We start from the raw sequence: 24,892 nt of genomic DNA, 5'->3' as shown, positions 1-24,892 counted from the left end.
TGTGGCTTGCAAGCCTGCCTCCCCTTTTTGTGTAGAAACTTCTTTCATAAAATGGGAAATTTGTGTCTGTTCTTTTCTGTCCTCCTCTTAGATTTTTTTTTTGCCCCCCCCCCCCCCCCCCCTTTTATAATTTGGACCCAAAATCAGAATTTAATATGCTCCAGTACCAGTAGTTCCATAGATTGGTTGTGCTCCTTTGGGTCTATTATTATTTTGATATGCAAACCACTAATATAAAACTACAAACAAAAACCCCTAGGCATCCCTCCTCGTAAACACACTTATGTATCATTTGGCTTAGAATACACTGTAGCAAAGCCTCCTAGATTGTTGGGACGTATCAAAGGGCACATAAAGTTCCACAAGCAAAATAAATTTACTGAAAATAATGATACACCATTGAAGAGTGTATTATATGTCACTGAATTACAACAATTTCCTAGAAAATTTTGCGGCTGGAACATGAATTAATAAATTTTTAAGCCTCTCTCCATGACTAACATATCATGAAAATAAATAAATCTAGTAACATACAACAAGGTTTGTAAAGCCGATTGCTGGCATAGCAGAACTCAACAATTAAACTACCTGATTTGTCAACCTGAACCTCTCTCCCTCTCTTTTATTTTCTAACCAGTTGAAATGAAAAGCAAGAGAGAAAAGTTATTGTACAACCCAAGGCAAATTCTGAACTCCATTCATGATTTTACACGAACTCAACCAATTCTTTTCAGCAGCTGCAATCTTATCTCAGTAATTAGGTTAAATTCCTTCAAACACATCAAAAGCAATTTCAGAATCAGCACATTATCTAAATCTAAAAGTCTGGCATTTGATAAACAGGAAAGGGAGGCCATTCACAAAAACAATAATAGTTGCACGCAACATAACACGAGCATAAGAATTTCATTAACCACAAACTATATTTTGCAAGCACATTGATCTTGCCAACTCTCAGAATCTGAATCTGATCTTTGACAGCGGAAAAAAAAATTCCAACATCAGATAATTCGTCCATAGTCCTTTCTTCCACGTGATGCAGGTGGAACGCTAATGACCGGATGACTGGCTCTACGCCCTACAATAGAGTGCCACAATTAGTTTTACTGATCACAGCTCCCTAGCGCCCCCCCAATTCAAACCCCATTTTCCTACATAGACATTATATGACAGGTTTCTTTTTTTCTTTTTTTTGTTCTTAATAAAGGAAAACTGAGGTAGTAATGGCTTATGATGTTGGTCAGAGAGTACCCCATGACATGCCGTTGCTGAATGAGCTATTTCCTGGAGAATGTGGGCCTCCAGAGTTAAAATTGGGAGGAGGGGGCTGCACCTTCATATGATTCCAATCATTACCCCGAGAATTGCTCGGTCTTCCGTGATTGAACCGCTGAGATTGCTGGCCCAAACGGCTAGGAGAATTTTGAGATATATGAGGCATGAAATGAGAAGGTTTTGACAAACGCACATATCCAGCAAGTGGTTCACCAGTTGGAGGGCTACCCACCTCTGCATGTGAGAATGATTGCATTGGGCCACTTTGTCTGAAGCAGATCGTACACAACGTAATCAAAATCAGGAGAGAATGGTAGACAATTTTAATCAAAATTCAATTCCAAAAGACAGCAAAGGTGTCAATCATAGCATTCTAACAGTGATAAAAGCCAAAAAGTTAACTGCCAAAAACCTCCAATCTTAACTGCAAAATTACAAACCAAAATATATAAATGGGAACATTTGAGTCTTCTTGCAGATCCATCCACAAGCTTTTTAAGTTTACATAAGATTACATCCACTATCTGCACTGTACTTTTAGACATTATTCAGTTAAGGAAAAGCAAAAAAAAAAAAAAAAAATCAGTTTGCAAATTGATTGACCTTTATTAAGTTGTGTGGAATATACTTGAAAACATATAATTAATTTTTTGTTAACGAACACAAGACCTGCTCAGATGATTTCAAAGTATTTGATAATGATACAACTTACCTGTGTAAGGAAAGACCGGAGCTTGTACTTGACATGCTGCTGAATCTTCCAACCCCACCCAAAGTTTCTGCCGAATTAAGATGCATGCCATTGCTGAACTCAGTAGTAAAGCAGCTTGTATCCGAACCATCTTCTTGCAGAAGAAGTTCATCGCTGGAATGAGAATAGAAACACAAAAGAAAAGGAATACACATCAAATTGTAAACAAGCCAAGGTGCATTTAACAAGTAAACAAGCCGCTTGAGATTGAATCAACTCCAGGTGAGGAAGCACATCGAATAGTTGACAATGAAATTGGCATGAAACTTTAACATGCTTGATACATAGTACAAACTACCATCATAGTCATGATCATGTATTGATCAGCCAACTAGAATGTCTTCAGTTAAGACATAAAGGCTAGAATTGTGGAGCCCACCCTGATGCACGCCTCAACAACTATCTTACTCTCTACAGACCTTGGAGAAGTGAGAGATATACCATTACTGGAGCAATTAAGGCCGGAGGAATCTTATAGGCCACGAAGAAAGCAAAAAACTGTGTTATGCAACTAACAGCAGAATTTTCCTATTTTGAGATATGAAACAAGATTTAAATGCATGCAAACATGATTAATACCTAAATCTTGACAGCAAGCATTCATAAATGACAATGAAGTATGCAACACGATTACATAAAAATTAGCATATATTTGAGTAGCAATTAAAAGGTATTGTCCAGTTATACCTATAATTGGGATCCCAATCCCCAGGATCAGGCAATGACAGGCTAGCCTCCGAATTGTCATGAGCCACTCCTGTGGTCTTTGGGATATTGGAACCAACCTTGAAGGAGCTTGGCATGTTTGGAGTGGCTAAGTAGCCAGCAGAACTTCCACTGCCTCCTCGCTGCTGTTTCCAGCTTCCAGCACTAGAACTTAGAGGCAGATGTGATGGGGAACCACCAACTACTTGAGAATTCCCCTCAGCTTTGCCAGAACTGATGCCATCTGTAGTTTGCCCTTGCCAATGAGAAGACGAACTCTCCTGAGTTTGAGAACCTCCGGGATATCCCCAACTTTTTCTTCTATTGAACTGACTAACTGCAGCCATCTTTCCTAAAGGTGATCCGTGACAACTGCCTCTTGCTGGAGAAGTTGGACCATAATGTCCCGGGGAGCCAGCAGAAACTTGACCGTAGGAACTTGGTGGAGTAAATTGTGAAGGACTAGTGCCTAGGGGCAGAGGAGCAAAACTTCCTGCTGAAGGGCTCATACCAAGTCCATTTCCATGTGAATATGGGATAATCCTACGTCTTGCATCGGGACTACTTCCAAGCATTGACGCATTGCCTTGAGCATGCATGTTCATCCCAGATGGACCAACTGGTGAATAATAAGCAAACATATTACCAGTATCTCCATAGCTCCCATAGCTGCTTCCAAGTCCAGTACCATCATTATAACTGCCATGGCTTCCTACACTACCATAGCTATTAGCATGTGCATATGGCGGCACCACCTGAAAATGTGGGCTGCTATGCATGGAGACCCTGTTTCTGCCTGGAATCTGCAAAGGAGCAAGCATTGTTATAGTGAAGATAGGTTAAAGATGTGGACAACCAAACAGTTAGAGCAACGAGCTTACATTAGGAGAGAGACCCGCAGCAAACCAATGCCCACCACCAGGATGATGATCTACCCTTATGTTTTGAGCAACAGGCTAAGAGAAGAGAAGAGTGCAAGGAGGACAAAAACCATGAAGAAGAGAAAAAGAAAATATACGTAGTTAGTATTACCTCCTGCATAATTAAAATGCAGCAATAACTAACTACTATAACCAAGTCCAGGTAATTAGGCAAAACAAATGTATACAAATTACACTGGATAAACCCTACTCATAATTTGATGCATCAACTAAGAATTATACCGAACACTTATACATTTGATATCTGAATCTGGCTCGAAAACTCTTTCAGACTGTTGATTAAGGTCATAATGTTTCCAAAGCTAAAAGTGAAACTTCATCAGAAAATATGGAAGTTCATGTATGGGTCCACTTACCATGCGAGGAGTCTCTGATGGAGGTTGATAAGGGCAAGTAAAAGGTTCCCCCGTAACAAAAGGGTGTTTTGAAGCCTGCAGGTACAAGTACAACTCAGAATCTTTCTATGTAATTATTATGAAATTCAGCAAAATTCAACGAGTGGTGAAAATTTAACCACCTGAAAAGGTGACCAGCGTTTTGAAGGATCAAACTCAACAAGGCCCCTCAAAAAATCAACCAAAGCTAATCGTATCTGACTTTCTGCCATGTATTTAATACCATACAGCAGCCATTAGTAACTTCATTAAACGCAGTAAGCAAAACTGTTTCGGTGTATTCAATATTGAATATTTAAATAGCATTGACCAAACCTTTAATCATATCTTCCTTAGGTAAGTTCTTCCGATATGGATATTTTGTAACAATTTCTTCAAGGTTCATATGATTAAAATACTCCTTCCCAATTGATGGTCTTTTCAATTCTCTCTGAACAGAAACCAATCACCATAAGAACTAAGCCAAAAAACATACAACACAAAGTACTTGAATACTAAACCCAATGAAAGTATACAACTAAAGCTTACAATGATTCCACTATTAAAAAATCCTAGAACTTTTATGAGATTAATTAGAGAAATAGATGAACCTTACAAATTCAAATGTATCTTTCATAGCAACTTTTTTTTTTTTTTTTTTTTTCAGATATCACATTTGTTTCCCTAATGAATATGATATTGGCACTTACAGCTTCATATTCTTCCTCTGTTAAAGCTTGATAAGAACTTTTGCCAGTTGCAGAAAATTCTCCATTCTCCATACTGTGCACACTCCGAATGCACTTAAAGAACTTGCTTGTGTTTTTTGCCTCCTTAAGTACATAATCAGGGGGTTGCCCTCTACAATATTGCAACCATACACAAAAAGTTGTTTGGAACAATTAAACAAAAGGCAAAGAACTATCTTCTTAAAATAATTAATTTAAGATTGAAAACCGATGAATATCATCCCAAAAAAGATGTGCTAATATCCACCCCATGTTATCGGTTGCCATATCCAGAAAAGCAATTATTACCCTTCATATCTCCAGTTAGGTGGTTGCTATATAAATTAGTTAACCTATACAGAAGAAAAGAGCATACCCAAGTATTTCAATCATTCTCCTTAAGAGGTCAAATTCTGAAGCTCCTGGAAATAATGGCAATCCTAGAAACAGTTCAGCAACTATGCATCCAAAAGACCACATATCGATAGCAGTAGTATATCTGTAAGGGTTAAGGACCAACTAATAGGATGAAATAAAGCAAAGGATCTGGATCATAACTTAAAAAAGAACCATTATTCATGGTGTTTAAAAGCACAAACTGTAGATATTCTTAGTAAAATTGCAGCATGCAAAACAAAGGCAAGATAGTACTACTGCAGCTCAAATACTCGTATAGTGTGAAGACCAAACTTGTAGGGGCACAGAGCCATAGCCAACTCCAGAAGTTGTTCAGTTTGGGGTTAGATAACCACCGTTTGCATGCTAATGTGATGGTAACAGGCTTACACTTTTTTCTCTTTCAAGGGGCTTGCAGAATTATTTATTTATTTTATAACAAAAAAATCTGCATGCAGATCAACTTTAACTTCAAAAGAAAAGTCAACTGAGGATTTCCCAGACTTCAGAAACCCATGGCCAAGTTATTGTTGGTTTGGTTAAAGTAACACCCAATGTGAGGAGCTGCAAGGCCACCTTTTGTTCTGGTGTAGTTCTGTTTTGATTGGGATTTTCGCCTTATTTACCGAAGAAAATGAGAAATAAAAGGAGGAACCCAACCTAGATCTCAAGCGGTAGCATAGTTATTCCAATAAGTTCAATCTAAAGTGGGGTCAGAATGATTGAATTCCAAGCAAGATAGAGATATTTAATGGAACCAATAAAAACAAAAGAGACAATATAGTAAAAAAGTACAAAGCTTTCACTTCATGTACAAGGATACTGATATCCAAGCAGGACTTCAGGGGACCTGTAGTAACGACTCTGCAGAACAAATGAAAAGTATGCATCTATAAGACCTTCCTCCGCACATAAAGAATTTGATAGGCAAAGGATACGCATGATGCAATAAAACAAACCTGAATGTAGGAGTAAACAGTTCGATCTTCCATGCATGCAGATCCAAAGTCAATAATTTTAATTTCTGCTGGTTTAACACTGTTGGTTTCAAGGGACAATGTTCAATTTTAACTCAACACAATCACTCAGATAGGTAAAAGTTATCATAAAAAGTAACTTGCCTTGTGCATAAAAGAATGTTTTCTGGCTTCAGATCACAGTGAATTATCCCAGCATCCTTTAACAGGGCTAACCCATGTAGAATCTATTTTATATCATATATAACCCAGAAAGAAAAACAGAAGGGTTGAGATATTAAGTCGTCAAACAAACAAAAAGTCCAAATTCAATTCCAAGCAAGAAGTCTCATACTTGTTTAGAGAACAATTGGACAATGGTCAAGGACAGCCCCCTGAATTGATTTATCTTGATAAGCTCATACCTGAATAAATAAATAAATGTCAAACCCGTGTGCAGGGATAAAATAAAAACAACTAAGATTAATTAAGGATAAAATGGTGGGGGAACAAAAAAAGAGAGTTTTATTCACAACTAAAGAGATAGTGTGACTTACAGATTAGTATCAAGCAGTTCAAAACAAATGCACAAATGACGATGATATACAAAGTAATCATAAATACGAACAATGTGATGCTTGTCCTCAGGATCATATTTCTTGTTTAACTGCAAAATAAATATCAAGTCAAACAGTATAAAGACATAATAAATAATAATATTACGTTAACCAAAAAATAATAATAATAATAATAATATCAATAAAATAGTAATAATAAACAGCATTACCGTTGTCAAAATGGATACTTCAACCAGTGCCTGTTGATAGTATGCTGGTTGATTTTTAATGATCTTCACAGCAACAAAACTGTTAGTCTCTGGAACCCAGCATTTAGCAACCTGGCCAAATGTCCCATGGCCAAGAACATCTTTGACGATGTATCTGCAGAAATAAAGCGAAAATCTTAAAATAAAATTCTATCCAAGTTCTAAGCTAATCTGATGGCAGGAAACAGTTCGAGAGTATAAATTACAACATAAATGTGTAATAAAAATTCACATCTCTGGTATTTTTTTCATAATTTATCATATATTCCCATTTCCAACTTTCCATCGACGTTTAACTGTGAGACGTGACAAACTTGACAAAGTTACAGGCAAACAGAGTAACTAACAAACTTGATGTAAAGTGAAGTATCACCATGCTAATTTGTGAACTTATAGCCTCCTCAATTTAAGTTGACTAAAAAGGGACTATGAACTGTATATTGAACATATTCTACAAAGAGCCTGTAGACATAGCATCAAGAGAAAATACAGACAATAACAAACCTTCGATGTGTGTCTAAATTGACCAAGACAAAGTTTACTGTCAGAATAAGATCCGAGTTAACATTATCGTGGCCTTCATTGAGTACTCCAATTGACGGGCTGGTCAAATATCTCTTTGGATTCAGTTCTTCTGAATACTTAAACTGTGGATTGCAGATTCGGTATGTTTCAACTATGTCCTTAGTTAATCTTGCCACAAACTGCATAACAGAATACTGTGCATCAGTGAAAAATCTGCTTGAAATAATCAACACTACGTCCATCAGTCCATGTATAAAGAATGAGATGTAATGACATAAACACGTCATATATCAAGGTAAAAAATGATATCCCCAAAAGTTTTAGTTCAAGAAGATCGCACACACAATATCAAGGTAGGTAATTGAATGGAAAGAAATATGAGATGCATCCACATAGATAACGCATATACTCAGGAATAAACAGAACGCGGAGGCTATGCTCATTAAGATACAGTATAACAGACCTACACAATTATATAAAGAGTCCAACTAAGTAATTGTACACACATAGCAGCCTGATTCTTTTGCATCAACATCTCTAGGTGGGTGCAGAGCTACATATCACCCCAAAGTACAGAAAATAAAATTTCTTTAGCAATTATTACTAAAAGTTGCAATCAAGCAAAAGATCAGATTTGGTAGGCAAATAGTCCGGTGAAATGTAACTAATGTAATTGAAGAATCAGGCCAGACTTCAAAGTTTCTACGGGGATAAATTTGAGATGCATTCTCAACTTCAGTATCAAACTCAAACCAAGCAAGAATGCAAGTAGGACAAATTTTCTAACTATAGGAGTAGGACATGTAAGGTCACAAAAAGTTGTGCAATTTCTCTGACCCATCGATGATACGCAAACTATGGAGCAAAGCATAATCTTTTCTACTACTTAGCCCTCTGTATGTCATATGAGTTTTCTCTTTTTCTGCATTCTACTCCCTCAATTTGGTATAATAGGCGAAGTATTAGAGCATCCCCAGTGCACCCAAAAAATAAATGCAGGTGGCTAACATAGCATAGCAATGGAGTTGTTATTATATCTATCTGGGATAAGGGGACTCACCGGTCTTCTGATAACGCGTAAAGGTTGGGACTTGTTGCTCGCAGCTTCAGCCTGCGTGGAATATGGAGTAAAGACCAGCTGGCTGGGACGCCACGAAGAGGCAGGAGTAGGGCTGAGCTCATCCATGGTCCAAAACCCAAAATCAAGCTAGTCGCGCTTGGCCAATGCCTCCATTAATGAAGATGATCCTATACAAGTACAAGTACAACAACAAGAGCAACAAGAAACACACTTTCTTCTTCTTCTATTACCGATTACCGAACTGAGGATGATGATGATGATGATGATGAACCAGAGATTGGGAGGGACCTACTGGATGCTCCAATCCAATCAAGCCCAGGAAACCCACCAACCGATTCCAATCCCATCCTTCATCTCTCAATCCCACAGCATTACGACACCATCAGCGGGAGATCGATCAACATAAGAACCAACTATTGGATGATGATGATGCTGATTGTTCTTCTTAGTAGCAATCGAGATTGAGGGCTCTCACCCTAATAATTATATACTTGTCGTAGTCGTAGTCGTATGATTGATGATGAAATAATAATAATCAGTAGCAGCAGCAGCAGCAGCTCTCACAACATAGATAGATAGATAGATTATGCTCCAATGACGATTCAGGAAGAAGAAGACGAGGATTGAAGATAGACGGACGAAACCGCGATTTGGGGCTTATACATACAAATAATTAATAATACATAAGAACCAATTAGGAATTGTGTTATGTGAGGGACAAGCCACGGGTCACCGTCTTTCGTCCTCCGATTGGGAGTATTTATTTTACTTTTTCCCCTTTTTTTTTTTTTTCTATATATATTTTTTCATATAGAATAACAGTACAAAGTAAAAATCATCGGAGAAAGAAAAAAAAACAGTACAAAGTAAATAAAACACCCTTCTGTAATCTGTACCGGTACATCCATTCATTCTGTAATTATTTTAAGACCCGCTCAATCATTTATAACTTTCTATCTTTTTCTTAACGGGATATAATTTTAAAGCAGAAAATCATCTCGTTTGTTTACACTCAAATCAATTATTAACGTCCAGATTTTGCTTAAGAATAAACCCGATATCACTAGACTAGATGATCTTAGTCTCTTTTTTTTTTTTTTTTTTTTTGATTGGAGGAGGTTAGCGTTAGAACAATTAGCAACACACACACCCTTCGGAAGATATCCCTGCAGAGCCGGACTAATCCCTTCCGAACGTCACGGATAAGTTGTGTATTTTCAATTATTATGTGATAAAAAAAATCGTCTCATCAAACTCTATACTCTATTTACATTCTAAGTGATTATAATTACTCCATTATCGCTGGCATTTTTAGTTGAAAAAAACTTATCTTTCTAAAATGTGAAATGTCACTCATGTTTGCACCAAAAAAAAATTAAAAAAAAACGTCACTTATGCTTTATATCAAACAAGTTTAATAAACAATTTAAATATCGAGTCTACTTTAGTAATTACACTAGTAAAACTTGAACGTATGACGTAAAGTTTTCAACCATGGTAGCCTTGTAACGCCCAAGAGGGAACGACCCAACCGCATAAACACAACTTCAACAAGTCGCTAACCAAAAGGGCGCCCACCAAACCAAAATTCTATTACTTGTCACAGCCCAAAGGCCACTCTCTGCACACAATCACGACGTTTTTTGCTGGGCATCCGAATGAGACCTGTAATCTGTAGTTCTGTGATTGCCCTGCAAAATCTGGCTCTGTGAAATTAAGGTTAAGGAACTTTAAGCTAAAATTAACAGCCTGAACACAATTCTTGATGCAGGAAGAACTAACACACAGCAGAGAAAAACCAATTGACTCCCAGGGACTTTTTTACAGCCAGCATACAGATATATAGCTAGAGCATAGATTATCTCTACAAATATGACGCCTTTGGATGCATTATATATTCATATTGCAACTGCATACAAAGATAATCAGTACTGTGCAGATCAAAAATCAAAAGGATACTGAATGGATGCTTCACTCTTGTTTTCAGATTCATTCCTTTCCTTTCTTTTCTTAAGTGGGGACTTTTTCAGTTTGCTTGTCCCTTTTCTGCTGTACTGAATGACAATGGTTTTAAAAGACTGGAACCAGTCATGAAGATTGATAAGATCGCCATGCTCCTGAGCCAGGGTGTACCTAAAATATATGGTGAACATTAGCAACAAGTGCAGAATGCAGCCTTTGAATTATGAGCACAAGTTAACTGCTAAATGAAGGAAAATCATTTATCTTAAGGATTTTAAGTCATAGTAATAAAGTATCAGAATTTGAGAAGGCAAGATATATCTATGTACATGTAGGCTTTTGACCTGTTCGTGTCACACACACACACACATATATATACACGAACACGATGCAGGGCATACCATAAATGAGACCGCTTTAAGTACTCAACTGATTAAATTATCCACAAAAGGAAACTATGTTTAAAAAAAATTAAAAAATTAAAAAAATTAAAAAAAAAAACTACCGAAGAGAGATAATAAGTTATTAAGTAATTCACTGATACAAAGGAAATTCTTGTGATAAAATATATTGTAAGGTACAAACAGAAGAATAGGGAAAGACTAAAGATTTACAATAATCGATTAACAATAAGAAGGCAGCAAACATTTTGATTTTTCATCTGATAATGTAGGAAAAATCCTCCACATCTAGACCACAAATTAGTTGGCTATAAGCGCAATGCAATGAAACTACCATCAATTTTCAGAAAGTACTGTGCAAATTTAATTTGCGGCTGATAGCCTGCATCAACAATTGCTGCATCATAGGATTCATAGCTATAATCACTCACATAATAGACGTATCAGGCATTGATGGCAATGGTATGTTGCCACTCCTCCTGCAGCAACTGCATTGTAGGGTTTTATGAAACTCCAAAAGATCAACTTGAATCATTTTCCGTGAGTCTCCAATTAATGCCTGAAATAAGTAAGAAATTGAGAACTGAAAGGAGGTTTTTGGAGTTTCAGAACTAAGTTACAAAATACAGAAGTACAGGCATGCTAGATCAAGACACAAGATCATTGATACAAGAAATGCCAATGCTAATCAATTCAATTTTATGAACCTGATATAAATACAAACCTGCCAAAAGATACCTATTCCTATTTTCATTATAACAAGTTGCTTATATACTTGTCAGAGTAGCCATCAGAATGCTTACCGATTGAAGGTTTTCAACATTTCTATAGCAAACAATTTCGTGAAAAGCTGTACACTCAATCGGCTTCATGAAATCCCTATCATGAAGGATTTAACAAGAAAATAGAAATATATTAATCCCAGTCATGGTTGAAATACAAATATTGAAAAGAAACTTGGTTTCCTCAGATGGTAGCCCAGAACTTTGGTCTAGCCTCAACTTCCAAAAGTCCGTTCATATAAAGACAGACCCCAAAATTTTCTCATGATGACTGAAGATAGACATATAATGTATAAGAAACCTTGTACTGACTCAAACAGGCAATGCCTTGTGAAAATGAGTTGAACTAAACCCTTTCTTTTATAACTTTCTTGTAAAGCAGATAAGACTTTAAGTAGTAAGTTTCAAAAAAGACGAGCTTTGTTACAATAATTACCTAACCATGCAATCCATTAGTATAGCGGCTTTTTCATTTATTGATTGTGATTCACCGATCTTTAAGGGACTCCGAGATGTATGTCTTCTGTCAAATGAACAAAGCAAAATCGTCACTAAAAACAGAAGTTCCAACTCTCAAACATATTTGTCATATATGTTTTAGTGGAAACCAAGAGGGGAGAGAGATAGAGAGAGGTGAAATGAAAATAATACCTGGATATCTCCTTCAAATCTGGTTTACAACTTCCTTCGTCTAATTTTAATATTGACTGTAGCTCCTTTACCTTGGCATGAATCTATTTCAAGCACATGAATGATGATCACTCAACCAATCATATATAAATTTAGTATCAACAAATATCACAGTTTAAAGTATGTAAGAGCAACAACTAGATGAGAAACATGAAATTAATAAGGTAACAAATTTATAACAAAACTCAACCACTACAAGGCATTCAGAGTAGTAGACGCTTAGGCCACCCAGTAGAAAAGAACTGTTAAGAAGCATATATAAACTTTCTTCTACAAGAGTTAGGCACAAAGTATATGTTGGGTTAAAATGAAAGACAAAAGGATAAAATCTGCACCAGATTCCAAATTATCTTCTGTGAATCTGTCCATATTTAATTCCTTCAAATACTTTCACAAAAAGTAGTCTTCTTTTCTCCCAGAGACAAACTCGTCAAGCTACTACTGTTCTTGTTTACCCATTTTACTCGAAGAATCTAAGTATCTCCTAGGTTATGAAACAATATTCTCTACCAATGTAAATATCATCCACAAGCTCACAGGTAATAACAGAACTCTATCAAAAGCTCTTAAGAAAAAGAATCCCATGGAAATTTCTTAGAGACCCATGTATTTGGAGAATTTAACAAGTATGTAATGAAATAACCCTTATAAAATCTCTCACTGAAGTAATTTACCCATATGCTAAAGCAAATCTTATACAAGACTAGTACTCATGCTCAACTAACAGGGACTAGACTACAGAAAGCAAAGAAAAAGAATACAATAAAACTCGAATAAACAACATGAAAAAGCAAAACCCTGAGGCTACTTTATAGCCTGCATGAAAATGCAGTCGTACCTCAAGAACATCCACAGTGAGATTTTTCCAACTATTCAGCAGCTGACAAAGCAATGCTGCAGGAAGATCCCTGATTGTTTGAAGTTTAGACAGTTTAGAGAATAGAGTCTACTGATTAAGCAAAAAATAAATCTAAACTACAATAATAAAGTTCTTATTATGAAAATGAATGGAAAAACATTTGAAATGACATCTAAAATAGTGGAACAGAAAAAATGACACTCATCTAAACTGACTTTAAAGTAGCCTGGTGCTAATAAAAAAATTTTTAAAAAAAAAAAAAGGTTCTTTTTTGAGCGCTGAGTAGATTTTAGATTTTAACAAAAAATAAAATAAATAAAAAAAACGAAAGAACTAAACCCTGCATGGAATGTGAGAACTTTCTTCTAACCAGTAACAGTAAGACAAGGATAGTTGAGACATAATTCGATCGATCTGTACTCTTAGAAGCTCATCACTTACCTCACTCTACCTAATAATTGGCAAATAAAGCGTCCCTTTCTGTAGCTCAAGTTCTGCTCAAGCATACAGTGATCACTTGACAAAGATTGAACAAGACCTTTTCCAGTTCCAGTAAGACCATCAGAAGCCAATAAGTTGTAAGTATCTGGATCAAGTGCCTCACAAAATAAGTCTATCAATCGAGTTTTGTTACACTTCCCAGCTTCATATAAGCACTGCAACAGACATTTGTGTCAAGAAACATAAAGACCAATTGGATGGTAAACCAGAAAGATACAATGCCTTTAGAATAAAAAAGAAGAGAGAAACAATAATTTGGTTTCTTCCCAACATCAGGCATTAGCTGCAAAATTTGGCATGTGGCCCAAATCCCTAATGACAAATCAAACTATGCTATTGAGGTTGCACGCTTGGAGAATGATTATGCTTTGGAATGTTGAAACATGGAAAATCACTAGCAACATAAAAAGAAAAAGGAATCTGAAACTTTACCAGAACAACGGTGCTCCAGAGCTTCTGCAATTTCGTCAACTCTGTCAAACTATGAACTATAGTGACTTCAGTTTGTTCAGCTATTTGATTCCTGGTGATAAATTTTCCAACAGAAGTCAGTACATTATGATTTTGATATAAATTCTTGGCTCATTCATATAAATAATTATAGATAAGGATATATTATTGACCTTTCTGGATTACCTTGCAAGAGATAAAAGCTCAGAAGCAAGCTTGACCGCTTTCTCACTCTGAACTCCCTGCCATGTTACAGTTTAGTAAGAATGTTCCACTTGTTTGGATTAGATGGGGGTAGGGTGGAGATAATCATCAAGGATCCATGACTTGGTAAAATTATAAATGAATATGCACCATCACATTAATGCAATTAATAAGGAGCGATTTTTTATGTATGCTACCTTACTGTCTTCTTTAACAAGCAACCATCCAAGCAGGAAGCTTAAAGGCTCCGTGGAAAAATGTTGAACACATGCTATCTGAAAAATACTATTAACATCAGCAGAGGCCAAGTCGTGCTGACAGGAACACATGAGATGGAATACAACATGGTATAGAATACAATGGTAAAATGATATCTGAAAAAAAAACTTAACCACCAACCTTCAATGCTCTAACAAAAGATGTCAATGTACCATCCTGATTTAAGAAATAGTTCCGCAGAAAAACAGCCACCTTATGACCAACAGCAAAACCAGAACACTGCCTCACAAGAGCAGCCTCAACAACTGCATCCATCCTCTCAGCAGGTGATCCCAACTTGAAGTTGCAAGGGCACAACTTCTGCAGTACATTTGAAGAAAGTATTTTTCTAGGGGCATCCAGAGTTGTCGCAACGCCCATTATTAAGATGACTGGGATCTTCACAACCCATTCACTGTAAGAAACCCACAAGCAAGATACAAGATACAACCCAAGGTAAGTGAAACAACAGAAAAAAGAAGATCAAGAATTACAGTGTACAACGAACAAGTACGGCCCTTGGGGTTAGAATACCTCAACATAAGAATGAAATCAGACAAGACAGCACCACAACATCGTTCCATATCATCTATAATGACAACCACAGGGGAACCATAGTTTCCTTGCCGACTGTACCATGATGCCAGTATGGACATATCAGCAGCCTGATTAAGAAAAAAGAAAAGGGTTGGAAGCAAAAATGAGATTGGATAAACAACAATAAAATAGTAATCTGAATCTTCCGATATACATATGGATGGAATAAGGAAATGAATATACGTACATCAAAAGTAGACATGAGAAACTGTCTCAATAAACTTGTGAGACAGCCAGCGATCCCATTCTTGGATGAAAAGTCGAAGGAGGAAAGGTTAGCCACATGGCATCCATGGGATTTCAAGCAGAGGCCCAGCTCTTGAAATGTCGAAATATCATCAACAAACTCCATATTATCTGCCCAATTCATCAAGCAATAGCACTGATTACAATTAACTCAACTCCAATTGGATAAGGGAGGACTGAGAACATACTGGTGAGAAGGAGCCCAGTGAAGAGCTGTGTACAGGTAACTTGGCTGACAATAGGAAAAGGGCCAGGAGAAATGGTGGCAAGTGGTTTGATAGCAGCATTGAAGGAATCCCAGACCCAGCGGCGTATGTGATCGAAAACCCGAGCATTGATATTCCGCAGAACATGGTTGATAGTGGATTCAATTCTTGACCAAACTAACTGAAAAGCTTCCATTCTCAACCAGCGTTCATCATCGGATTGCTTCTTGTCGTCGTCGGTCTTTGTGGGGGACAGATCAATCCTCCTCCTCCTCCTCCGGGCTTTGCCACTTGAAATTAATTTATCAGATGCTTTGTGAAGAAGGAAACTATGCTGTTTATAAATTAGAGAGAAACCCAACCAAGACATTAGCTGAATTTAGAAGCAGAAATTAACCACAGCATCATAAAAGGAAAACAGGAAATTAAGGACCTGGAGGTGGCTTTGGGTGGTGTCCGGGGTTGATGAATCTTCACCCGAACTTGCAGATGAGGAAGGCGCCATTGATGCTTTCTTCTCTTCAATTCTGCTATGCTATCTAGCCCCCAATTTTAGGGTTTCCTTTGGCGCTAGACTATTTTGGCGGGAAAGTCGAGTCTTGTTGGGCTGAATGCCACCTCAACGGCCCAACCGACTCCCAATTCATTCATTTCATTGCTGTTTAATCTGTGTGTTACTTATTAATTAGGCTCTAATCCGTTCGGGCCTCTCCCTAATTATTAGTAATAATATCATTTGTCTTGGGAGGATAAAAGGAAGGAAAATGATGGGCAAATAAGGCCGACGTATTCCTCTTGTCGTTTGGTCCTTCGCTTGGCTTTACCCAACACCGCCAACAACATGTGACCCCGGCTCCACATGCCCCTGAATTTATACATTGCGTGGTCCCTGCCCACTGCATGCCACCCGTTAATGTTAATGTTACTCTCCCAGTCTAGTACCTTTTTGCTCCCCAAACTCCACTCAAATCATTTCTCTGTGTATACTGTATCCCAAGAGGAAAAATCTGTAAAAATACCTTTCAAGTTTCTGCACTCACCCGCTTGCATCAAAATAAATGAATACCACAAGAAATAGGGCACTTGTGAGACATTGTCTTGTCATACACATATGTTTCAATTACTATACCAATTACCCTAGAGGAATCACTCCGGCCTTTCGTTCTACTCGGTTGATTCGGCTTGTTGGTGGTGCGCTGGGAAGGTACATAGACTGATCCAGCAGAGCTGTTTACTTGGAGGATTCGTACATGAATGCTGGTGGACCTTGTTAGGCCCAGGGACGTAATCAGTAATTGATAATGGGTTAGGCTAATTGTAGCCAGAGACGGATTCAGGATGTCAAGTTCGGATAGGCTAGAACAATAAGTTATCTTTTTTTTTCTGCTAAAAGCATATAAATTTTAAAAAATGATGGAGTTTATTTTTAATAGTTATATGGTACACATTTTATCGATTAATAATAATTGTATCAACTGTAAATAAATGAATTTAGAGAAATACAACTCATTTATTATACTCAATCCTAAAACTAGAAGCCGCAAAACTCTGCTCTCCTCTAGGGTTAGGGTTTTTTGCGTCTGTGAGAACTTTTCAACGCAGCATGGCCTCTGTTGATGCGATGGCAGCCAGGCTTGCCTCCTCCCTTGCCATTGCGAAAGGGAAACGACATGTGGATCTTCGTCCGTCCAAGCGACTTCGACAGCCGGAAGTGTTTATGCTTGGAAAGCTCCTAACTGCTAGGGAGTATACACGCCGCTTTTTTCTGGGCGTGTTTAGGTCAGCGTGGAGGATCAATGGCACGATGAGTGTCGAAGAAGCTGGGAGGATGATCGTGTTCTGATATCGTTTTCAGATCCGGTGGATCGAACTAGGGTTTGGAAGGGAGGCCCTTGGGGATTCAATCGAGCCCCGATTGCTTTAGCGGAATATAATGGTGTGAGCCCGGTGATGTCAGTCCCGCTGAAAAAGTCATCGTATTGGATGACATTGATGGGGGTTCCTCCGACCTTCCGATCCGAGAGAATCATGCGTCTCATTGGAAGCACGCTTGGTGAGTTCATGGAGTATGATAAGGTGGATTTCCGGACCAGGGTGTTGCGGATTCGGGTCGAGATAGATTATACAAGGCCACTGCTGCTCAAGCGTCGTTTATGGGTTGAAGATGTCATTCAGTTCATGGTGAACTTCAAGTAAGATAAGATGTTTGGTCGGTGTGGAAGATGTGGGCTGGTTACGCATGTCGGGTTACCATGTTCTGGGCCTGAGTTACTGGAGGAAGAGGAGGGCTTTGTTGGTATGGTGGAGCCGCCCTCTACTTTGGCGGTGTTGCGTGGAGAGCTGGAAACAAGCACCGCGGCAACTAGGGTTCAGCCTCATGGTTCAACCTTAGTCTTTAAGGCACAAGTCCCTCGGTCTATTTCAGAAACATTTTTGCCACAAACCGTGGTGCAAATGGGTCGGGTTCGAAGGCAGATACAGATCAAGGATATTGGGGAATCAAGACAGGAGGTACCACCAATTGCTGGGCTACGTCGTCCTCGTGATGGGGATGAGGTAATTATCTATCCAAAGAAGCTTCTTCTTAGTTTGGCTGTGGGAAAGAAAAATTTGGATGCAATAACTATGGGGCTTATTGAGGCGACTCCTAGCACTACTGATCAACCAAAGAGAAAACGAGGTCGCCCTGTAGGCAGTCTCAACAAACTGCCGTATGGTACTGCTGTAAAGAATAAACCAGTCAAGAAGGATGAGGAGCAGAAGAAAACTCTAAAAAATAGCAAGAAGACCAACCTGTTGCCGAGGTTGTTAGCTGCTGAAGATGGTGCTAATCCTGACCCTAAGGGGAAGGAGTTGGCACTGTTTTAGGGTTCTTTCTCAAAAGTCATTCTGGATGTAAGTCTTGTTCTTGAGTAGGGTTTAATCTATATATGCTTCTCTAAGATGTTTCTAGTTTATTTTTGTACCACAATTGTGTGCTGGCAAGAATAGGCTAGTTGATTGATTTTGCCTTAGGAAGCGAGGTTATCTTGCTTAGTGCAGGCTTACTTTTAGTGAGCGTCCCTCAGATTTTTAATGAGTTTAGTTTTGGCTTAGATAGGTTTATGGTTTGTTCGACCAGCTTGCTTATGTAAGTTTTGTTAGACTTTGGCCTGTATTATGGCTTGATTACTAATGCAATCAACTCATTTTCCAAAAAAAAAAAAATAATACTCAATCCTATCATAAAAAAGAATAGATAAAGCTAGAAATTTTTTTTTTTTTTTTTTTTTGAAATAAAGGGCTGGTGCGGCTGCCCTCAAGCCTTGATTAATGAAACTGTCGAATACAAGGGGGGACATTGAGCCTAAACCCCTGATTACAATAAGCAATGAGAGAACGTCCTGAAATACTATCACGAGTTTCGACCAAATAATTGTATTCAACTAGGCACCAACTAGCAAAGAGCGCTTTACTGGCGACTCTATTTGCTTTGACATAGCGGTGACATAACGAAAAGATAACTCGATATTTAACCCGATTACAACGTAGCATAATTACCATACGCACAGCTTTCCTACTATGTTGCCGCCGGAGGATAAATCCGACGACACTTAGCTTCACCCTACCACTAGGCGGTAGCGACCATTTGACAAAGCAAGGAACTCGCTGCCTACCTAGAGCAGACAAGACACTTTGAGTGCACACACAGACACATAGCCCGACTAGCCCTACAAGATACCTGCAGGGACTTATTACTCGCCAAAGGCGAGACAATACTAACCAACTAAAATTAATAATACTAAAACCAGAAATAAAACAACCAGCCCAGACTTGGACCCAGAAAAGGGCCCAAAACCAAGGCCCAATCCAGGAAGCAGGAGATATACCAGACGCCAGCCAAGCCTGACTCGACACCACCGCCGGCGAATCAAAGCTAGAAATATTTTGATGTACAATTAGTAAAAAAGAATAGACCCATAAAAGAAAAAGAAAATGAAAATTAGAAAAAGAAGAAAGAAAGAAAAGAAAGTAAAATAGAAGAAACCTATTCTATTGGTGATTGAACCAATGACTTGAGTTGTGTTAAACCTAAGCTTTAACCAACTAGTCTGTGAGAAAATCATGCAAGTATGGTACACTTCATATATAAAAACATTTTTGGAAAAAAGTTGGGTTCGGCTGCAGCCCAAGTTGCCTTATACATGGCTACGTCCTTGGCTAGGCGCCACTCTTAATCAAGAATAGTTTAACTATCGAGGATGACTTGGTCCTTCAATTTAGCTTTAATAATGAGAATCTGGTGGGGTGGTGCTTGCGGTGTGGGCTATTAACGCATGTAGGGAATCCTTGTGTGGGGCTAGCATTGTCGAGGGAGGAGGTGATAGATCCGGCATTTAAGTGCAGTGCGGATCAACTCAATTAAGGTTTCCTAACCCTACTAGCTGCTAAATGGATGCTCACTATAGTCTTCATAGCCTATAATTCCTCACCAATCAAGGTTACCTTTGCCTCAGCTATTTGCAGCAGTATCTCTCTGGTGAGGTAGCGTCGTCAGGCTGTCATCCAGTGGCAGAAGAGCAAGATTTTGCTAGAGCTAGAGCTTGGAGTTGATGATGCAGCTGAGCTTGCTCCTTCCTGTTGAGTTTGACAGTCAGAAAGTCAGTGATGGACGCAAGCAGCTCAGGATTAGTCCCGATGGAGGAACCGACTGAGGGGGTTATGATGTGTTCATATTATCCTAGATATCTACGCCTCTTATTCTTGGTATTTATGTTCAGTTCTCCTTATTTATGATTTCATTTATGTTATTTTAGTGTTTTTGTGGGTATATTTTATAGAAAGAAGAAAGGGGCTGTGACCAGTTACCCATTTTTAGCCCAAAAAATGCCCACTTACTCCACCAAGAGTTTTTTAACCCCATTTACCCAATCTTACATCTATTGACATTTTAGCCCCTGTTAATTAAATTAAAACCCATCCATCTCTTATCAGTCTCTCTCTCCTTCCCAAACTCTCTCTCTCTCTCTCTCTCTCTCTCTCTCTCTCTCCTCCCCATGATCTCCACCTCCAGTCTGTCTCTCTCTCTCTGATCGCCGCGCCGGAGATGCAGTCCAAATCTGAACACGACGATGAAGCTCCAGTCGGCGATCCAACGTTCTCGTCGCCGTTCGATTGATCGGCGATCCAGCCACTCCAACGTCCTCGTCGCAGTTCATCGGCAATGTGTCTACTGCCCCTAACGCTGCCCCTAAACCCTAAACTTAACACGAAGACATTATTTGGGGGCAGTAATGTGTCTACTGCCCCCCACTAAACCATTATTACTGCCCCCCACTAAACCATTAAAACTTGCCCCAGTTTTGTGAAGGGTTCTGACTTCGTATGAAGACATTATTTGGGGGCAGTAATGTGTCTACTGCCCCCCACTAAACCATTAAAACTTGCACCAGTTAAGTGAAGGGTTCTGACTTCGTATGAAGACATTATTTGGGGGCAGTAATGTGTCTACTGCCCCCCACTAAACCATTAAAACTTGCACCAGTTTCAAGGATTCACAGTGTATTGCACTTTATCACAAACAAATCAACAAGAGATGATTACTGTCTCCTAAGAAAGACATTATTGGGTGGCACTAATGTGTCTACTGCCCCCCAATAGACCATCAAACATTACACCGCTTCCTATGTTTCGCAGATTATACAAGTTATTCACACTCAAAACAACAGATAATGTCTAAAAACCCACATTATGAGGGTCAATATTCTGTCTACTGCCCCCCACTAGACTGACACAAACAACACAATTTTTTTCATTTATCAACTACTGCAATTTAACACTACATTTACTTTGGAATAGCAGTTTTCAGTCCGTCAATAAATAAAGCAGTCATCATTGGCCCCCAATACAAAGTCTACTGGGGGGCACTAATGTTACAACTTTTATGGTTATGACTGCACAATAGCAGATAGCCATTTTCAGTCCGTCGTCGATTCCTTCAGAAGGTCAACCCCGGCCTCGCCGAGCTTCTCAGCGACGAGGACCGTCGGCTTGGCGTCGAGCCTGGCAGCGGAGAGCACGACGACGAGTTTCGGGGCGGCGATGGCTAGAGCAGGCGTCGTGGGCGACCTGCCGGAGCGATGGAGGGAGGGAGAGAGAGATCCGACGTCTTCTGGAGAGAGAGAGAGATAGAGAAATCGGTGAGGGGGGAGGAGAGAGAAATCGGTGAGGGGGAGAGAGAGAGAGAGAGAGAAACTGAGAGTAGAGAGATTGAAGGAGAGGGCAAAAAAGTCCCAAAAATTAATAAAAAGAATTAATTGGGTAAAGGGGAAATAATCTCTTAGAGTGTTTTGGGTAAATGGGGTTTAAAAACTCTTAGTCGGGCAAGTGGGCACATTTTAAGCTAAAATTGGGTAAATGAGCATTTTCCCAAGAAGAAAAGAAGCTAAATGAGCTAATTAGGATTGAAAAGTTATTTGCAATCTCAAGTCCCAGAATCTGCCTATGCAGAACATCCAACTTCACCGAATTAGGTTACCTTCAAACAGAGGGCTAGCTATGAGGCCAAGAGGGGTAAAAAAACAAAGTCCCTTCAACTCATAAGATGGATGCCACTACGGGGTTGAACAAGAATTCAAATTATCTAATAATGCTAAGCATAACTCACCGGAGTCAAATCGCACAAGAATGCTAAGAATAGGATTAAAAGCTGGTATGCCTAAGTTTATTTTTCATAATGTATAGGGAGTAAATCAATATGAAAAATAGTAACAGAAGTAGAAAGATAAGTCGAAAGGAAAAAAAAAAAAGATGTTAAATATATAGAGTGATTATGAATTCATTAAGGGATAGTTAAAACATTTTCACTTACCAAATGAAAAGAAAAAGAGGAGTGAGTTTTGTCATTCTGAGCTCTTCATGCTCCCTTCCCGTTATTGGCGGTATGAGTTTTGTTATCTCACAAAATTAGTAATAACAATTTTAAAACAGTAAATGATACATATTACAATACCAAAAATTGCATATTAGAGCAGAAATTTTATATCTTTATTAACTGAATTTCTACCTACTAAACCTAATAAGGCACAACCACCCATATTACGTGAGCTTCCATCCTTTTTCTTTAGGATTTATATCGACTTATTTAATAAATTTCCGACTTCTTTGGCCTAATAATAAATCTCAATCAGCTCCAAATCTTCACATAGTCTTACATGGTCCCAACCTAAAAGATCCCCCCGTTTGGAAAGAGTAGTGTGATAAAGAGCTCTAACACAACTAACCTAACCACATCTTTATCACTTTCCTTTACTGCCTCATCATCACTAGGGCCCGTCAGTTACAGTGGAAAAAGAAATTGTACTAATTTTCCTTTTAAGGATGGAATTGAATTGATTTAGCATTTCCATTTATGGTGTTTGGAAGGATTCAAAGTTTGAGATTAGAAAATGGTTTGAGATAATTGATAATGAATGAGTGGAGATAAGAATTATTAATTGACAAGATTTTATGAAGGGCTAAACAAGTAAATTTTCAATTCATTTATTTTACTTTCCTTTCCAGACTTATGACTTAATCAAACACGACAATTTAATGGAATTAGAAACTATTTCACATTCCAGATTTGATTTCCTGGCTAACAAATGGGGCCTAGGGGTATTAACTAATGCCATCTTCAGTGCAGTGTCAATGTTAGACTTTTTTATCCTCGTATGAAACTTATCCACAACAACTGAATGATATGATCCTTGTCTAGGCAAAGGAAACATGTCTCCCCCTTCTGGCCATCCTAAAGTAAGAGCAATATATTTTTCAGACATTCTGAACTTTCGCCCTTCAAATGCAAAACTTTATGTTTCCATTTCATAAGCTTGCAGTGATTTCTTAGATTACATTGGATCAATCTTTCCATCCTCCTCAACTTTCCACCCTCATCATCCAAGCAAATGAACTTTCGAGCGAATGAATGAAGGAAAAAAAATTTACAAGTGAATTAAATATTTTCTTTTATTTGAACGAGAAAATGAATGAACAAACAAAAATTTACAATTAAGGGATAATTAAGAAATTTTTACTCATCATATGGTTATTTTTTTTATGATTTTGTAAAACAAGGTTAATAAACAACATAAAAGACCCAAACTTGGTCATTTTTCAAAGTTTCTCTACTTTCATCGTACCACAATTGAGTGATCAGATGAGTAAGTAGGTAACATATGATTTTTCCTTGGGGAGTGCTACACACTCCTTGAGTGTGTGTGAGCCACACTCAGATAAATGTCAACTTCTCATGGTTTTCTACTATTTAATTACACAATAACAATTAAAGCTACTTTGAATTTATTTTTTTCCATCTCTACCCCTGTTTTGGAAAACAGAGATACCCTCCTCCTTCTACTTTCCATTCCCGCCACAAGCCAATTAAAGCTTCAATTTTCTCGTGCCAAAAAGTTTAATTACCTCAAAGTAAACTTTTGAGATCCCTGGTTTAGAAAGAAAAAAGAACAAGCTTCTGAGATGCAATTTCCAGCTATCTTAGTTACTTTCGTGGGTTGCCTTTTACATTTGAGGTAAGATTCTTAATCAATTTATGCGATTTTTGTGTTGGTAGTTGGTACTGATATATACTCATGATGGTCCCTAATTATATTGGTACTCTATTATGAGGTAATTCTTACTCTTATATGCCTGATTTTCTTTTTTATTTGACGTGATTGTAGGAAATCAGCAGCTGGATTGTAGGGAATCATCTATATATATGATCTGTTTTGTAGGGAATCAGTAGTTTGATTGTTTCCTTATTCATATATAAATCAAGTAATCAAAAATAGCTTGATCAAAGGGTCTGCATTATATTCTTTGCCATAAAAAAAAAGGTCTGCATTATATATAGGCCGGATATATGCACTCTAGTGTATTAAACATGTTGTTTGTTTCCTTATTCATATATAAATCAATAATCAACAATAGCTTGATCAAATGGTCTGCATTATAGGATATGTGCACCCTATTCTATTAAACATGTTGTTTGTTTCCTTCTTCATATATAAATCAAGTAATCAACAATAGCTTGATCAAATGATCTGCATTATATATAGGATATGTGCACTCTACTCTATTAAACACAGTATTCTTTTGACGCACTTATTGCAAGTAAATTGTATTACATTGAGCTATGTCTTCGATAATTCTAATTGTA

At 38.1% G+C, this 24,892-nt stretch overlaps 2 protein-coding genes across 5 annotated transcripts; both read right to left on the bottom strand.

The window, feature by feature from the left end:
• Positions 1 to 789: 789 nt before the first annotated feature.
• LOC133714054 (dual specificity protein kinase YAK1 homolog) lies at positions 790 to 9,292 on the bottom strand. Of its 2 annotated transcripts, none has more exons than XM_062140061.1 (18): positions 8,538 to 9,292; positions 7,457 to 7,671; positions 6,914 to 7,067; positions 6,684 to 6,793; positions 6,482 to 6,551; positions 6,292 to 6,374; positions 6,130 to 6,208; positions 5,994 to 6,034; positions 5,151 to 5,273; positions 4,757 to 4,907; positions 4,383 to 4,497; positions 4,190 to 4,272; positions 4,029 to 4,103; positions 3,613 to 3,687; positions 2,714 to 3,534; positions 1,988 to 2,140; positions 1,252 to 1,544; positions 790 to 1,078 (listed from the first exon to the last, which is right to left on the bottom strand). In XM_062140061.1, the coding sequence occupies exons 1-18, from the start codon at positions 8,661 to 8,663 to the stop codon at positions 1,002 to 1,004; spliced, it is 2,844 nt and encodes a 947-aa protein (XP_061996045.1). In that variant the 5' UTR covers positions 8,664 to 9,292; the 3' UTR covers positions 790 to 1,001. The 2 variants fall into 2 exon arrangements, with proteins under 2 accessions (XP_061996045.1, XP_061996046.1); XM_062140062.1 differs by having other exon boundaries at positions 7,457 to 7,656; positions 8,538 to 9,291.
• Positions 9,293 to 9,904: 612 nt separating this feature from the next.
• On the bottom strand, positions 9,905 to 16,404 carry LOC133715307 (origin of replication complex subunit 3). Of its 3 annotated transcripts, none has more exons than XM_062141751.1 (16): positions 16,148 to 16,404; positions 15,697 to 16,048; positions 15,450 to 15,619; positions 15,200 to 15,330; positions 14,807 to 15,080; positions 14,605 to 14,682; positions 14,390 to 14,445; positions 14,186 to 14,276; positions 13,694 to 13,908; positions 13,232 to 13,301; positions 12,355 to 12,437; positions 12,140 to 12,223; positions 11,725 to 11,800; positions 11,353 to 11,480; positions 10,518 to 10,691; positions 9,905 to 10,264 (listed from the first exon to the last, which is right to left on the bottom strand). In XM_062141751.1, exons 1-16 carry the CDS (start codon positions 16,217 to 16,219, stop codon positions 10,159 to 10,161), a joined length of 2,160 nt encoding a protein of 719 aa, XP_061997735.1. In that variant the 5' UTR covers positions 16,220 to 16,404; the 3' UTR covers positions 9,905 to 10,158. The 3 variants fall into 3 exon arrangements, with proteins under 3 accessions (XP_061997735.1, XP_061997737.1, XP_061997734.1); XM_062141753.1 differs by having other exon boundaries at positions 12,140 to 12,226; positions 14,390 to 14,436; XM_062141750.1 differs by having other exon boundaries at positions 12,140 to 12,226; positions 16,148 to 16,403.
• Between the last annotated feature and the right edge of the window lie 8,488 nt (positions 16,405 to 24,892).

Source organism: Rosa rugosa, chromosome 6 (assembly GCF_958449725.1).
Source record: "Rosa rugosa chromosome 6, drRosRugo1.1, whole genome shotgun sequence".
In the NCBI taxonomy this organism is placed as follows: domain Eukaryota; kingdom Viridiplantae; phylum Streptophyta; class Magnoliopsida; order Rosales; family Rosaceae; genus Rosa; species Rosa rugosa.
This window is presented reverse-complemented; position numbering and strand designations above follow the sequence as displayed.